Here is a 16537-nt window from a genome sequence, read left to right as displayed (position 1 = left end):
CGGACTTAATTTTATCCAAATGTTACCTATCATACTGTTAACTACAGGAATGTTACTGGTTTTTTTTTTGTCAGAATCTATTTACCAAAGTTTCCGTATCGCAGGCGCATGCTGGAGGAGCTGCGGTTCACGGCGGCGCACTGGAGCGAGGAGGTGAGCATCGGGCGGCTGGTGCTGCGCTACACGCCCGACATGCTCAAAGCATACCCGCCCTTCATCAACTTCTTCGAGAACACCAAGGACATGCTGCAACAATGCGACCGTGAGAACCCAAGGTTACACTGCTTATTTTTTGTTTTGTGATGTTTTTACGGCGTATTGTAAAAGGGATTTAGTACGACACGTTCTTTTGGCCCGGTTTCCACCAAGGCGGAGCGGAGAATTTATAATAATGATTTACCTACCACCAATCAAATGTCATTCAGATTGAATAAAAATTAAATTGATAAAATGAAATCAGATTGGTTATTCAAAACATTTCTCCGTGTGGTGCCGTGTGGTGACGGCAGAGTAGAATACATTTGTCACCAACCCCTACTCTTCCCGCGGGTGTCGTAAGAGGCGACTTAGGATCCACACATCAAACAGAGAACGGGCAGCAGCGCTCTCTGAAAAACATCAATCTTTTAAACTGCGATCTCCAACCCGCCTGCCAAGCGTGGGGATTATGGCAAAACCCTCCACTATAGTGGAGGAGGCTTATAGTCCAGCAGTGGACTGTAAAGGGCTGTTGATGATGAATATTTCAAAATGATACTCAGTATATATCTCACATACTTTACAAATGATACAAATGATTCTGTTTTCGTTTTCAGATTTCATGCATTCCTAAAAATCTGTCAGACCAAACCAGAGTGTGGCCGACAAAGTTTACAAGAACTTTTAATACGACCAGTGCAGCGTCTACCTAGTGTTAGTTTATTACTCGACGGTAAGTAGTGATTTCTAATGATGCTGTAAAGGCTGCAGTTTGTGCCGCGGGAAAGATAAGCGACCGATTCGGAAGACCGCAACCGTCACTTTTGACTTTATGAAATGTATGCATATCATTTCGCGAGCGAATCTTATGCCCGTTTTCACCATCAATCCCTAATTTATAAGGGGTCACTTAAAAATTAGGGATTGATGGTGAAAACGGGCATTACTCTCGGTCGCTTGTCTCTGTCGCGGTGCGAATCGCCGCCTTTAGTCTGCGGGCACGAAACTGGCGACGGCCGAGCGGGAATAGTATTGCGATCGCTCCGCTCCACCCCGCCCGTTTCGTGCGCGTCACCATATACTGTCATATTGTTGTATGCATCGCAACCGCTCGGCCCGTCGCCAGTTTCGTGCCCGCAGACTTAGGACCAGAACAAACGGTGAAACGCAACTGCAACGAAACTGCAACTTTGTAATTATTCTGATGAATGAAACTGAAAACTAAAAGTTTCAAACTGGTCGCGTCATGTGTGGTCTCTCAACGCACGTTATGGCAGAAACTTAGATGCAACTCAAAAGTAACTAGCAGTTGCAGTTTCGTTGCAGTTGCGTTTCACCGTCTGTTCTGGGCCTTAGAGTGCGATTGAACTAGAATAGTCTTATAAAATAAACAAATTGTAACCTTCGTGCTTATATTGCAGACATACTGAAGCACACGCACAAGAACAACCCGGACCACGCGCTGCTGGAGTCGGCGCTGGCCGGGCTGCGCGAGGTCATGTCGCACATCAACGAGGACAAGCGCAAGACCGAGGGCCAGCTGCAGATGTTCGACATCTACAACGACATCGAGCAGTGCCCGGTAACTACACCACACACTACACTAAAGCCTGGTTCGTGGGCACGTAGAATTTTGTCCAATGACCCCAAGCTACCCATCCTTATCGCTCGCGCGTAAATATGTTGCTGTCCCGCTCGCACACTCACTGCAGGCGCCCGTCGCACAGTCGCGACAGCAATATAATTACGCGCGAGCAATAAGGATGGGTAGCTTGGGGTCATTGGACAAAATTCTACGTGCTCACGGACCAGGCTTTACACTACATAAGGCCGAGTCCGCGCTACGGCTAAACCGCCGCGGTTTTTAACCGCGTAATTTTATAACCAAGTAAAACTAATGCAAGCGTCCACACTACAACTTCTCCTGCGCATACGATTCGGGTGGTCTCGGTGTTTGGCGGTTTACCGCTTGCGGGAAAAAACCGTAATGCAGACTCGGCCTTACAGTTGACAGGACTTTTCCTACCTTTCATTCTTCTAACCGCTGCAACTCCTGTGTAACCAGGATCACAGCTTGACTGCCAGTAAAAATCCGAGAACAACGTAGATCACGTAGCGCATAGGAACTTGCAACCCGCTGTTTTTTATGTTATGCGTGTCACGTATATCGGACCCCTACTGAATAAACATTTTTTTAAAAGCAACATGTGTTACTTAGTAACTTCCATTATATTCTTAGAACAAAATAATAACACTGACCTATGACTAGTAGAGAATGCCACCTGAAATTAAGTCCGTCACTGTACAATAATTTAGTGCTTGAAGTTTGAATAAATGCATGAAGATGGTAGTACTTTGTGAATTCATGGACTAGAATCTCGCAACGACGCATGTAGTAGTAACTCCAGCCTTTTATATAAATATAACAGCCAGCTTTTTATTATATTGCATTATGAAACAACAACAAAAAAGTAACAATAATATTGTTTGGCAGCCTCACCTCGTGTCCTCCCACCGAACGTTCGTGGCGCGCTGCGAGGTGGTGGAGCTGTCGAAAGAGCTGTCGGGGCGCGGCGATCATCTCGTATTGTTTCTCTTCACCGACACGATGGAGGTGTGCAAGAAAAGATCCAAAGTAAGTGTCCTAAAACCGGCCTTATAATATTAATTTATCTGACGTTTGTGTCGTGAATCATCAGAAGAATCAGTTTCAATTATTTACTACAGTAACAAACCGGCCTTATATTTGTCTCACGCATCATAACAGAATAGGTTTCGAAAATTTAGTATTGAACGTTTAAACTAATAAAGAGTTGTGTCGTGTCGTGATGGTTTCTGACATGTCACATACTCAATATCCGATTCTGTTCTGATGCGTCACTACAAAATACGTCAGACAAATATGAATCCGGCATGACACGCTTCCACATTCGTGCAACTACTCACGCATTGAATGTACACAAGCTATCAAGATATCATTGACCTAATTTGTACTTTGTTTCAGGCTTTTAATTCTAAAAGTCCTACGAACGGCACAAGCACGATGAGAATAGGATCGAGTAAACCTTACAGGCATATATCGCTAATGCCGCTAAGTACAGTGAAACGAGTTGTGGATATCAGAGAAGCAGAAGGTAATATATTTTTTAAAACACTAATTACACATTATGTAATTTCTTTTTTATGCTTATAAATTAAATTATGATTTTCAGACTGTCACAATGTGTTTGCACTGATGTGCCGGAGTAACCAGGAGCTGAAAGAGAAATTGTACTCGTTTATGATCACAGACGAAACAGTGGACAAATCACACTTCCTAAGACAGCTCTGTAGGCAGATGGCCAACACTGTCTGCAAAGCGGATGCCGTAAGTTGATAATATTCATTGAACATACAAATTGATTAATTAATTACTTCTTAAACATGCGTTATTTATTGTATTGTAAACTTAATTGGTTATCAAGACTTTGTCTTGCAAATATTGTAAAAAAATGTTCATCACTCAACAGTACTATCGGCAATAGTGTTAACTGCCCATTGCCGGTCATGTCGTCTCGTTCTATCGCAAAGAATCACCATTTGATGAGAGCGAGAGCAAAAACGGAAATGGATAGTTAACACTGTGGCCGTGTGTACTAGAAAACACCTGCAGAGTGTTCCAAGTCCCATGTAATCATACTGATCCTTAGCATAGAACACGATTCATAAACATCCCGTGTGTCACAGGACAAGTTCCTCGCGTGTCTGGAGTCGCATCAACTAGACATCGACACCAGTGACCTGGCTCTCAGCACGCTCTCCAAAGTATCCAAATTCGCAGCGCGCACACGCATCAAGGTACGTCCGCAGTAACCACATATAAAGCCCGTAACACCGCACGTATACCCTCACGGTAATTTTGGTTACACTAGACGTAGCAAACCTCCCACTCGGTAGTCATCTTCTCCGGGCACCAAAATTATCAATTTCAATCATAATGATAGAAACTATAGAGCATGATCTAGATATAAGTTGTATCTAGCTTAGCTTATTTAAAAGTAACTAATAATAACCAGTCTATCAGTATATTATTACTACAGATAAAACTGCTACATGCGATATCGTTAAAAATCAGTAATGTCCGTCTTGTATGTGTAACTAAGGCATGAAAGTGTAAATCGATATGTTTCGCATTCGATCTAATCATTTCGATCAATCATGTGAATTCAAAAATATTAAAACAGATACGAGAAGCATTTGAAAGATTTCTGGGTCCGAAATATATTTGCAAGACATTGTGAGGAGGTACACACTGTATAAAGCGAGTAACATGGCGGTGGAATTTAGTTAACGGTAGTGTATTACAGTAGAGACACAGGTTTAATATCCACACAGCGGCTTAACGTCTATTTTGGATTGTTATTATAACAGCTGTAATTGGTTTACATTTCAAAAATTATAAAGGGTTGTCGCAGTCGCACATCGTTTCACAATTAAGGTGCAAATTGAACCACTTTAAAGATAATGTAAATGAATTAAGCAACTGCTCAGTAAGACTATTAGCTTTGCTTTGTCCATATGAAAACTTCGTAGCTATCGATAAATTACAGTACACTACACAAATTGCGTCTGTGATGTTAATAGACAGCCCTTAACGAATTTTTTTGCCATTCAATGAAATGTGGAGAGTACCTTCTCGGGTACCGCACGACGTTAAAAAACTGTGTGCATAATAGAACTGTGGTAGCAGTGAGTACTTGAGTAGCCTCGGAGCTGGGACTGAGCGGGCGTTGTGTTGTAGCTGGAGGCGCTGGCCGGGCTGGGCGGCTGGCTGCGCGCCGAGCCGGGCGCCGGGCTGTTAGACACATGGGTATTGCGCGCTCACTTACTCGCACAGGTCTGACGCGTCTCTGCCACACTCCTCGCCACCTTCCCGACTAATCGATGTCGTCGGCTATTTGTATTGCTCGTTGATTTACAGAAGGTCGTTAGTTTACAAAGCATATGGGCTGTTACATAAACCTGAAGATTGTTGATGATTTAAGGACATTCTGCAGTTTAGAAGTCTGTCGAGAGTCGAGACGCTGTTTACATAGTTTCGGATCTATCTGTCACCGTCGCTAGCCTCTCGCTTTGCGTGAGTGAGATTGCAAATTTTTTTTTTAAGTAAAGTTGTTAACCCCGTTGAATTGTATTTTCAATCAGCGTAATTATTATAAAAAAACTCAGGATGATATAAATACAGGTCTTACGGTACATAAAAAAATCTAGTTATAAACGCTCTCAAAACATGTATCCTTTTTTGCAGTCGAATGATAAAATGACGACACATTTAACGTTTACTTTGTGATTTCAAAAACCTGCGAGCTTGTAAACAGACGATGCTATTTGTAAAGAACGAGTGATACACTTTGCCGACGACAGATATACTGCTTTCTGTGTTGGAGCCAGTGCGAGCCGTATCTGTCTTGTGCCGTTCGCTTCATCGCGTCGCACAGGCGCTGGTTGTGGGAGCACCCGGTTGTCATGTCATTTCGTTGGCCCTCTCATTCGGAGTAGACACAGGAATCAGTGTGATGTGTGTATTATAATTAAAATAAAGGTCATTGCTTTCACAATGACTCACATTTACAGCTTTTTAATACAATACTAAACAAGAATCATAGCGTCATTGTAGCGTACTTTGTTTGGTATGAATGACGAAACATTTTACAGGTGACGAGTATTTTTAGAGGAAGATTCAGAGGAGTGAATGTTAAAATAATGCTTCGCTTTACACATTTTGTTATTAACCGGTTTCGTAAGCGTGCCATACCTATGGTTTTGGGATCACGATTGAACTCATATACCGCATAACCCCATATCATTTCTTTAATTCCCTTTTTCTTCTTTTTAACCTATTATTAGTTCTATCTACTATGTAAGTACATATTTACAAATATTAACACAGATAAACTAACCCATTTTTATTATATTTTTGAATTTAACTAAATTGTTTTGATTAAAAAATAGGTTTTGTAAACATTTGAATTAGTTTTGATAGTTAGCATGGTTGAATTCAGTTTGTAGTTTTGGGTTCATTCAACCACATTACTTGTATAATTTGAAATATGTTTTACCAGTTTGATTTGAAAAATAACTGTTAAATCGCATACAATTAACAGCGTGGCCTAGTTGTATTGCATTAGATGCCTATCAGAGTCATATTTTGTACGAACGTCACGTGATGCGCTGTCGTGTATCTTCGTACCAAATAAGTACATTGATGACTCAAATCTGATGCATACCAGTAGCCTTATTCACGTGACAAACCTTCAAAGACAACAAATCGCTGAGTTGCGACTCTATCTTCTATCGAAATGATCCTTCCGAATACGGATTTAGAACTGTTTTCCAATGGGACGACTTCTGAACGTCAGCGAGATCTTGACTGTCAAAATACGTGAATTAGGCCACAGGACACCCGTTGATTGTGTGTGTGGGTGTTTTCGGGACGGCCATTACATATTCCACTGGGCGGCGTTGCAGGTGGGGCGCGCGCTGTCGTTCAACAAGACGCCGTCGAAGCTGAAGCGCGCCATGTCGTCCATGATCTCGCCCTTCGGCTCCACCACCAACCTGCCGGCCGCGCAGCTCGCGCAGATGCGACTCGCCAGTTGTAACAATATCAACGTGAGTATTGTTGGTTGATAGACAGCTTTTGTAGTTAGTTTTTGATAGCTTCTATTCCATTCAGCTTATTTTGCCTCACTTTTTGATTCACAGTAGAAAGGTCTGAGATTACATTCAGCTTATTGCATTTACTTTAGATATAGACGAAGCAAATTAGCTTTTTTTAGCCTAGTCAAAAACGTTTTTGCCAGCAGCCAAAAGTGCCAAGTGTTAAATCACTTTTTTTCGCAGATTTTTAGCGTAGTATTAATAAAAGTCTTCCTGCTATAGAACACTTATATCAGCTTGACGGTTTACATTGAATAAGTACATTTATTTTTATACATGACATGCGTAGGCTGAGCGATACATATACATAAGAAATGGGACAGTACATCGGCCTTCTTAAAAGCTCTGCGTATGTGCAACATCAATATCCCTTCAACCGCTTGCAGTGTGATACTCGCACATTTCAAAATGTATCAGATTCAAAATGTTTCTCTATGCTTATAGGAAATGGGCGCCAGCAGCGGCGGGTGCGCATCGGGCGGCGGCGACGTTCTTGTCGCACCATTGTCGGTGCAGCCCACGCGTAAGGCCGCCGCGCAGGCCGCCGCCGCGCTGCGCCGCTTCTGACGCCGCACCAGCCGCGCCTGACCGCGCGCCCGGGACTGAAGGACATTATCGAACGTTCGCGGAGTGGGGCCAGTGTCGCCGTCAAGTCAAAATAGTGCACCGTCTCGACTTCTTACTACACACGAGCAGCTATCGAGACTGTTGCAATCGCATCGTGCTTTTATTGTGAATTCGTACACGGGCGAGTGCAAAATCGGTTCGAGATGTTTCGCTGTTTTTATTTTACTGTGCCACAGTGCTGTACCGGCGGGCCCGAACGGACAGTGTGCTAGGAGTGCCTTCGTACGCTATGAGCGTTTGGAACGTAGTGAGATAGGCGCGGTCGCGTGCCCCGGCCTCGCACCGTCGACGGTGAGTGAGCCCGGGCGTCTATGCTAATGTTATTGTTATTATGTGTGTCTCTGGTCTAACGATAGACACTCGTCACAAATCGTTGCGATTTTACGAAACGTAGCCGCAGATTGATTTTACGTAATTTATTATATTTTCTCCACTATTGTCGGAAGTTTGTCGCAGCTCCGTTTTGAAATCGATCAGGGGCCGGCGCGGGAGTGAATCGTAACAAAGCGCGCCGGCTCGCGTGTCGCGTCGGAATATTTTTATGATATTATTATTTGAGATAGTCTCCCGAGAGTAATATGTACATATTGTGATATTTTAATTTAATCGTGAAATAGGCATCGTAGGTTTAAAGTAGTGATGTAATCTATACCTACCTTCGTGCTGTTGGTTGAAGCGTTCTCGTGGTCGCCGGGCGGCGCGGCCGGTGGGCGCCGCGCCCCCGGCCGTAGGTCTCTGAGTCTCATCACGGCTACATCATGTATCGGCAATCATTAAAGTGTACGCATGTCGAATGCATTGTACAAAGATCTATATTTATGAATATTTTAAATGATTGATACAATAAACATTTATTTTCAGTCAAATAGTCTTTTTATTTACCCTTCACTGTGTATATTTTGACATCGCTAGTTTAAATGGTCTACTTGATGCCGTGTCGTGCGTCCCAGAGGAAGACGACGGCGTTGGAGACGGCGCGCACGGGCACGGCCAGCAACACGGCCACCAGCGGCGCCAGCGCCAGCATCATAGAATCGTTGGGCAGCTCCGACTTCATCAGCACTATCAGCTTCAACACCACGGCTATCTAAAAATGTAGATAAAATAGTTAACTTGGCTGCGATAGTCTAAAACGAAAGCTTTATTCGCTTAAACACACTATCACTAATACAAAAACCGCCTCACTCTTTGAATAGGTTGAACCGATTTTGATAAAACCACTGTTAGAAAACAGACTCATTAATTAGAAATCCACCACATTATGCTGATTATGCGGATAAGACCGCTTTCGCAAAAAGGATGACGACTGCTGAAAAAAGAGATCTTATTACGACTGAACAGATTTTGATGAAAAAAGGGTAAAAACCCACTATACACTGACAGAGACCAAAAACATAACGCCCCTTTTCTCAACCAACACTCACAATCGTAATAAAAGGGATTATCTGCCACTGCGTTCCGATGCGCGAGGCGCAAGCGTTTTCCTCGGTGGCCAGCACAGATATGGATAGATGCAGCATGTGTCAAAAATTGTATGAAGCCGAGCGTGCCACTTTTTAAACGTCATTAGTGTCATTTTAGCGAATTTTAGTGATTGCCGCAACGTAAAAGTAATCGTATCATCGTACTGCATTCGCAAAGTCATCGAAAGATATCGTGTGACTCGATTCGGAAATTAATTAATTCCGATAAAACTGATAATTTGTTAAATACAAAACCAAAAACATCTTTATTTACCTTTTTAAAATAAAGTAATTCTTACAATTCGTCAAATCTCGTTATTTTTTTTACCCTACCAGCGTTTCAAGACATAAATTTGTCAAGTGCATGAATACGTGGATCAGTGTGTGTCTTATTGTCATGAGTAAGTACGGTTCCTTGGGATCGGTATGAGTGCACCACATACAGGGACCATGGTTTTAACTCTTAAGAGTACATCGCAGGATATGTATTAAAAACAATGCTACTTTATACTTCTTCTACTGCTACTTTATTCTAATTAATTATTTGCTACTTGTGCTGTTAATTACAATTCTCAATCCGTAAATAATATCTTCATTCTACCGTGTTCGTACTACTGTTCTCGTAAAATCATCGTAACCGATTGTTGTAATCGGATTACATGAACATCACTCGATCATGTATGTCCATTTGGACATATCGGAATGGCACGCTTTGACGATCAACTTGCTGTATCTACTCTAATCCATATCTGTGGTGGCCAGGTTCATGTCGGACACGAAGTCGCGGCTGCGGTACACGCACAGCATGCCCAAGAGGAAGGTCTAAGATATACCGCAGCTAACAAAGGAGACGATAACCTTGAAACCACTGAACCTATTTTGACAAGACATGGCTAAAAAGCACCGCTAGAACCCCTGCTTTCAAACAGACAAAAGACGCATCCTAATCGGTTCACTCGATTAAGAGCTACGGTGTCATAGACAGACAGCGGTCAAACTAGTAACGCCGCTTTTGGCGACGAGGGTGAAAAATGGCTCCGTCCGAACCAGACCCTAGGCCAAAAGACCATTGCTGCTAATGACGCATAGCGTAACACTTTTTTTGCTTCGAAGGTTAAAAAAGGGCAACCAACACTTACAATAGTAATGAAAGGTATGATCTGCCACTGCGTGCCGATGCGCGAGGCGCAGGCGTTGTCCTCGGTGGCCAGGTTCATGTCGGACACGAAGTCGCGGCTGCGGTACACGCACAGCATGCCCACCAGCTGCAGTAAGCACACCAGCGGCATCGCCACGCCCGTCAGCATCGCGCCGCGATCTCAGGAGGAAGGTCTAAGATATACCGCAGCTAACAAAGGAGACGATAACCTTGAAACCACTGAACCTATTTTGACGAAACATGTCTAAAAACCACCGCTAGAATACCTGCTTTCAAACAGAAAAAAGACGCATCCTAATCGGTTCACCCGCAGACAGCGGTCAAACTAGTAATACCGTTTTTGGCGACGAGGGTAAAATGGCTTATGTCCGTTTTCACCATCAATCCCTAATTTTGAAGTGACCCCTATGGTAACACTTAACAGGAATTTTGTTTCATAGGGGGTCACTTAAAAATTAGGGATTAATGCTGAAAACGGGCATTAAAGTCCGAGCCAGACCGAAGGATCGTTGCTGCTAATCAAGCATAGCGTAACACTCCTTTTTGCGTGTCGGGGGTTAAAAACAAGCAGCCAACACTCACAATCGTAATAAAAGGGATGATCTGCCACTGCGTGCCGATGCGCGAGGCGCAAGCGTTTTCCTCGGTGGCCAGGTTCATGTCGGACACGAAGTCGCGGCTGCGGTACACGCACAGCATGCCCACCAGCTGCAGTAAGCACACCAGCGGCATCGCCACGCCCGTCATCATCGCGTCCACGGTCTCTAACAGGACGATGCCACCCTGCAATACACAATGGGTCAATTCTGTTCAACCGTTATTAACTTTAGCCTAGGCCACCGATTTTTAGTTGGCCTATAGTTGGGTCGGGCTGTTAATCAGTATGGAGATGTATGAAAGTGCGCACATTACACCGATTTGGTATCGGCCGATTTTTCATACAAATTAGAATCGGGCCTAACTATCGGCCAACTAAAAATCGGGTGGTCTGCGCCTAGGCTTAGAGGACGAAGAGTTAATTCAACCAAATATTAACTACTAATCTATTTATTTATTATTTTAATTTTGTCATCTACTTAAAAAGGAAAGAAAAGAGATTAATTTTATACATATTCTATACTCAACACGATCACTGCTGAAAACATACGGGTGTGTTTTTCGATCGCAAAGCCTGTGCGGCCTAACACGTTTACGTATTTTTTAATTCTCCATACGGCTGTGCGGCTCACACGTAAAGCGTGTTTTGTAGATGTAACGCCTGTGCGGACTAACACGTAAAGCGTGTTTCGCCGACGCGTTTTTTTTTTTTTTTATGTGATAGGAGGCANGGTCGAGTGAAGCGATGGCTGGTTCACTCGTCATGTCTGTGAACAGGCGCTGCTTTCGGGGACTGGTCAATCCAAGTTATTCCAACTTATGTATGCGAGTCATTTCTACTGGTATTTGAGTGTGTAATCTGTAAGTCTAGATATTAGCACGTCACTACCTTGTTTAATATGCCACGCAATTTTGTATACCCATTCTTATAAGATACACTATACAAGAATGCATGGTAAATTCAGTGAACTGCTCCTGAATCGAATGTACCTACTACTGCTATTTCTATTTATTTATATTAACCGGCAGACAGTGGTGACTGAGTTTGTTGCGGCGCTTCTTCTCAGCACTTGCCAAATGTTGGTCTCGAAGCGCTGGTAGGGTAAAAAGATTATGAGACATGTAGAGGCTCCTTAAGAGCAAAATGACGATTTGTAAGAACTATTTATTAGTCTAAACAAATAAAGAAATTTTGACTTTGACTTTGACTTTGACTTTCGCTCGATATGTCGACACCAAGGATTCCGATATTGGCTGAGGCAGTGAGGCAGGTAGAGGCGTAACGCGTATGCGGAAAACACATACGTCTGTGTTTTGATATTAATAAACAGAATTTATCTCTGTACTTTAGGGAATCTGTATTATTAAATACAATCATAAAAACAATAATTCAAAAAATATTACATACGATTGTAGCAAAAATTACGCTCAATCCCATGCCAGTTAAAATCAAAAGTGCGACCACCACTTGCTCGATGAAACTGAAATAAAAGAATGTTAGTAAAAATAATTGCACTTGAAATCAATTTCTTTATCCAATGAAGCTGCAAAATATGCTTGTACTTACACTAATTTGACTCTGTATTCAAATATTGTATGCAATGCAGTTTTTAGCAACACATAAGCAACAAGCATGTAAGAAAAGGTTAATCCACCGAATGTGAGCGCGGATCTGAAACCATTCAAATCATTGAGATTTGAGATTCAATTCTAGTATCACAAATAGCTAAACAAGATAAAGAGCTTACAGTAAATGAGAATAGCTTCCAGTAGACATGCATTTAGAATACATTGGTATTATCCATAAAGTGCCTGAAAATACACAACATAATCTAATCACCATACAAATTGCAAATTTTTTTTATTCGTTACATAAGAGAATAAATGGTTACTTTCATGCATGGTGTGGTTCTCCTGGCTAGTAACTTGCATGTAATCGACGAGAGCGCAGACTGCGGCGTTTGTGGAGTTGAGACAAGCCAATAACAGAACCAATCCAGAATGCCACACGTTTTCAGAGTTCAGATGTGAATCTATATGACCCGATGCTACAGAAAAAAATTGAAAGTTCAATAATATCAATCATCACCTAAAAGAATAAATAAGAAGAGTTGCAGAGTGAAAAGGTACTTACCATAATGATTTAAACCTTTCCCATGAATTAATTCTGTGCCTGTACCTGCTGAATGGATGTATAGGGCTACTTCCAAAGCATCTGCTATTATCTAAAGAAATATTAAAAAGTGTACATGAGACATGAGTCGTGGGAAAAGATACTTACTGAGATAACGAGTAGGTAATCACTTTCCTTGGCTGGCATTATTGTAGGGAAAAATACTTACAGCTACTATTTCCATGGCATCAAGGCGAAAGGCTTTCTTCAAGATTTTTTGCATCGCAGTTATATTCGTAAGGGCCATTATGGCTAGTATCGCGGCCCACACCCACGGCACAACGACAAACCACGAAATCATATTGTTCCAAATTAACTGTAATAAAAAAACATTCATTTCTTATACATCTTGACCCAAAATTCAACGATAAGCCGGCGCAGGGTCTTATTCTTCCTAAAGTAGTTATTACCATGTCCATCCTACTTGATTTTTGGGACACGTTGTAGGTATACTGCGGATTATTTTGACTGTATACTGTTGCTGTATAAACTTACCCTTCCATGATAAATTCGTTCACCTAATAAAACCATCCATACTAATGCCCAAACAACAGCAAGACTTATTATTAACGGTATATTGACACGCTCCATCTTAAAGTCCGGTCTTAATTGCACCACCTCCACGCTATAATAAACCAAGATCAGTGTCAGTACTTCAGTAGCAATATCTTAGTAATTGAAATTTTAAAATAAGATATACCTACTAGAAAAAGTTATATGCAGGAGTGTTAAACACTGGAGGATATCTTCCAGGGTATGTCTCATTGCATACTTCCATTTGTCGTGGCTTGTTGATGCGTTTCATCTTTCTCATGGCTCTGAAAATATCAAATTATAACGATAGTTACTCTTACAGAAAGAATGAAAGTTTATCTAATTCGAAAACAGCATACTGTTTCAATGAAGCGTTTCTCCACGCGCGATAGTAAAATCCAACAGTCGAAGGCCGTATAGAAGTAGTTTGATATTTCTGGATACTTTTCCATCTTGACTGAAAGGGATGTAAATAATATTTTAATATAAGTAGGTAAGGTACACAGTTGGTTGTTAAGAGCTAATTCTTACCTGTCGCTGTCTAAGACTCTTCATATCATTGAGGACTGGTTCATACGATTTCAAATTGAAATCCCTGAAAATATGCCGGTAATGATACGTAATTATTTTCATGTTAATATGATGCATATTCTCTTATAAAGTTCTTGTTACTCTTACCTACAGTACGTGAATGGTAACCTTGCATCTGATACAGAATGGAGCACATAGATCGCCGTTATAGCAGCTATCGTACAGCAACATATAGCTCGCACTATTGCATGAATACAAATAGCAATACCTATGCCTAAAAAATACATAGACTACTTAAATCATATCTGTGACGAAGGGGAATCATATAACTGAATTATCAATATGATACAAACCGTCAAACATGGGTATAATACGAAAGGCTCGACCTGGTCCACTGATACTCCACTGTCCAAGATAAATTTCAAAGTGGCGCAATGGGTTGGCCAGTAGCGCAACCGCCATAGTCAGGAATATTAAGAAGATAACTGAAGAACAGTATGAACATGAGAAAAGGTGAAGTTTTACTACAATATTGGATTCCGATTCTGAAAAAATTTATGTATAGAATCTAGGACTAATGCTAAAATATCTTACAATGTTACTGAACACTTATTACTAGTATAACAATCTTATGAAGAAGAACAAAGCTCTACCGGCTCTACTCACAAAATCCTCCAGTGATTGCCGACGCAGTGACTCTACAGTGCATGGTCAGGAAGGCGCCCAGAACAAAGGTGCCGATTCTGAGGCGTCGCCGGCCGCTGAGGCGTGCCGAGGGCCCCCCGCCAGTGCCCGTGTCCATACCGGGGACATCCGCCGTTGACCACACCATGGACCATTGACTCTAGATATTATTATTGATCTTATACAGTTGTAATAAGTGCGATTTTACAACAAAATTATGTAGTTCGACACATGACATGGTCATTATAAATATTATGATTTGGTAGAAAATCTGAACACTCACCACATTTCGGTTTTCAAATGTAAGAATTGTTTCCATTGAATTTGCATTATGGCTTGGGTTACCTGCCATTGTGGAGAAATATTGTACGACTTAAATTCAGTAATTTAAATTAAATACAACATGATAATTTTGTATTCACTGTACGGTTACATTTTGACACTGATTGACAAGTTTTCAACTTTGAGACACTATAGATTCTGCTATAGACAAATAATACACAGTCTGTGCTCTCGTGCTCTACCATAAAGGTTAAATTCTAGATGTGGTAACACACATGCAAAATATAACACACCTGCACCACAGTAAAGAAAAACCAAAAGTAGGTATAAAACATCAATGATAATGATATTTCCAGTTCCACGTCAACGCATAAATTAATGTCACCGTAGGACCGAAGAAGTGGGTCTGTTTACCGTTTCATTCAGACCTTATCCAGCTTTTCTGTTCAGTTTCGCGCTTGTCTGCGTTGCGTAACTGACAGTTTACACTCAGCTTACGGTGGGGGATGTGTTCATCACGAATCATGAAAATCCTATTAGTGTCCGACCGAATGTTCGGTTTCGGTTTCGTTTTCGGTTGAGTTTCGGTAAAAACACGAGTTTCGGTTTAGTTTCGTTTTCGGTGGCAAACATGCCGAAACTACGACCGAAACCGAATGTGCATTCGGGAGTTTCCGCGCTGTTATCGGTCATGTTCGGCGCGTTGAATGAGGAATGAATCCGATCCCGATCAGAGCCAATGTCGTGATTCGCTCGCTTGTTTGTTTGCTGTTAGTTTTGTTTTGTTGTGGTGGCGAATTTTCGAGTGATTTATTTTGAATTTGGTAAGTTTTATCTCGTTTTATGTCGTTACAACAAGAGCGGGTAGTAAACATCAAAAAAAAATTCAATATGACTGATAAAAGTATAATCAAATTAAATCTAACCTATACATTTTTTTTGGTTCGCAAATGCTATACGTAAACAAACATTAGTTAGGTAGTTAGTTATGACTATAGTGCATTTCATGGTGATGATATTATGGATTCAGAGTTTCAAAGTTCCTTTTAGTATTTATCACCAAGGTATCCAAGTGGCAAGTACAGTAGATACTAACTTACGTACCTACTACCAATTTTGTATTGAGAAATTATTAAGGTAAAAGACCCGACCATGGGACGGGTTATGTAGATGTCCTGAGTATTGCGAGTAATTAAAAAAAATCTAGACTTTTCTTTTTTAATAGGTACATAATTTGATACCTTTTAGAGTAAAAAGGCGCTTTCGTTCGTTTCAGCCGAAAGACGTCCACGCCCAAGGATTTCCACGAAGACCGATCCTGCGCCGCTCGCATCTAGGCACCTCCCATGACCTTCACCAGATCGTCGGTCCACCTAGTGGAAGAACTTTCCTGCCCCAGCGGACATCAGCTCTACAAGCTATGTGCCCCGCCCACTGTCACTTTATTTTAGCGATTCGAAAAGGCGCTTTATAAGTTCAATTTTAATGCAATTGAAAGAGAAAACATTAAAGACTGACTGATTATAATAACGTTTTCTTTATTTTTCCCTCAAAATATGAGCCTTGTAAGGAAGTTTCGGTTTCGGTTTC

The 16537-nt window shown here is 41.6% G+C and overlaps 2 protein-coding genes across 9 annotated transcripts in view; one reads left to right on the top strand and one right to left on the bottom strand.

Moving 5' to 3' along the window:
• The window catches only part of pbl (epithelial cell transforming 2 pebble), a 32608-nt gene extending 24218 nt beyond the window's left edge, over positions 1–8390 (top strand). For 3 of the 8 annotated variants that reach the window (XM_028319270.1, XM_028319269.1, XM_028319275.1), the window contains 10 exons: positions 105–275; positions 816–931; positions 1620–1780; positions 2693–2833; positions 3203–3332; positions 3411–3565; positions 3925–4035; positions 4979–5074; positions 6706–6849; positions 7342–8390. In XM_028319270.1, coding sequence (XP_028175071.1) covers positions 105–275; positions 816–931; positions 1620–1780; positions 2693–2833; positions 3203–3332; positions 3411–3565; positions 3925–4035; positions 4979–5074; positions 6706–6849; positions 7342–7464 — 1348 coding nt within the window. In that variant the 3' untranslated portion in view covers positions 7465–8390. The remainder of the gene's footprint in view (positions 1–104; positions 276–815; positions 932–1619; positions 1781–2692; positions 2834–3202; positions 3333–3410; positions 3566–3924; positions 4036–4978; positions 5075–6705; positions 6850–7341) is intronic. The other 5 variants (XM_028319274.1, XM_028319273.1, XM_028319272.1 and 2 more) reach the window with 4 other exon arrangements.
• On the bottom strand, positions 8391–15096 carry LOC114363527 (sodium- and chloride-dependent neutral and basic amino acid transporter B(0+)). Its single transcript, XM_028319277.1, has 16 exons — positions 14949–15096; positions 14648–14825; positions 14335–14466; positions 14129–14255; positions 13982–14045; positions 13810–13907; positions 13621–13734; positions 13412–13541; positions 13086–13232; positions 12878–12968; positions 12636–12791; positions 12492–12555; positions 12311–12415; positions 12152–12224; positions 10729–10929; positions 8391–8611 (listed from the first exon to the last, which is right to left on the bottom strand). The coding sequence occupies exons 1-16, from the start codon at positions 15015–15017 to the stop codon at positions 8447–8449; spliced, it is 1914 nt and encodes a 637-aa protein (XP_028175078.1). The 5' UTR covers positions 15018–15096; the 3' UTR covers positions 8391–8446.
• Between the last annotated feature and the right edge of the window lie 1441 nt (positions 15097–16537).

The sequence above is a fragment of the Ostrinia furnacalis genome, unplaced genomic scaffold (genome assembly GCF_004193835.3).
Source record: "Ostrinia furnacalis isolate ACB-3 unplaced genomic scaffold, ASM419383v2 OfSCF7161, whole genome shotgun sequence".
NCBI lineage: Eukaryota > Metazoa > Arthropoda > Insecta > Lepidoptera > Crambidae > Ostrinia > Ostrinia furnacalis.
Note: the sequence above shows the minus strand (reverse complement) of the source record. Positions and strands in the feature narration are given on the sequence as shown.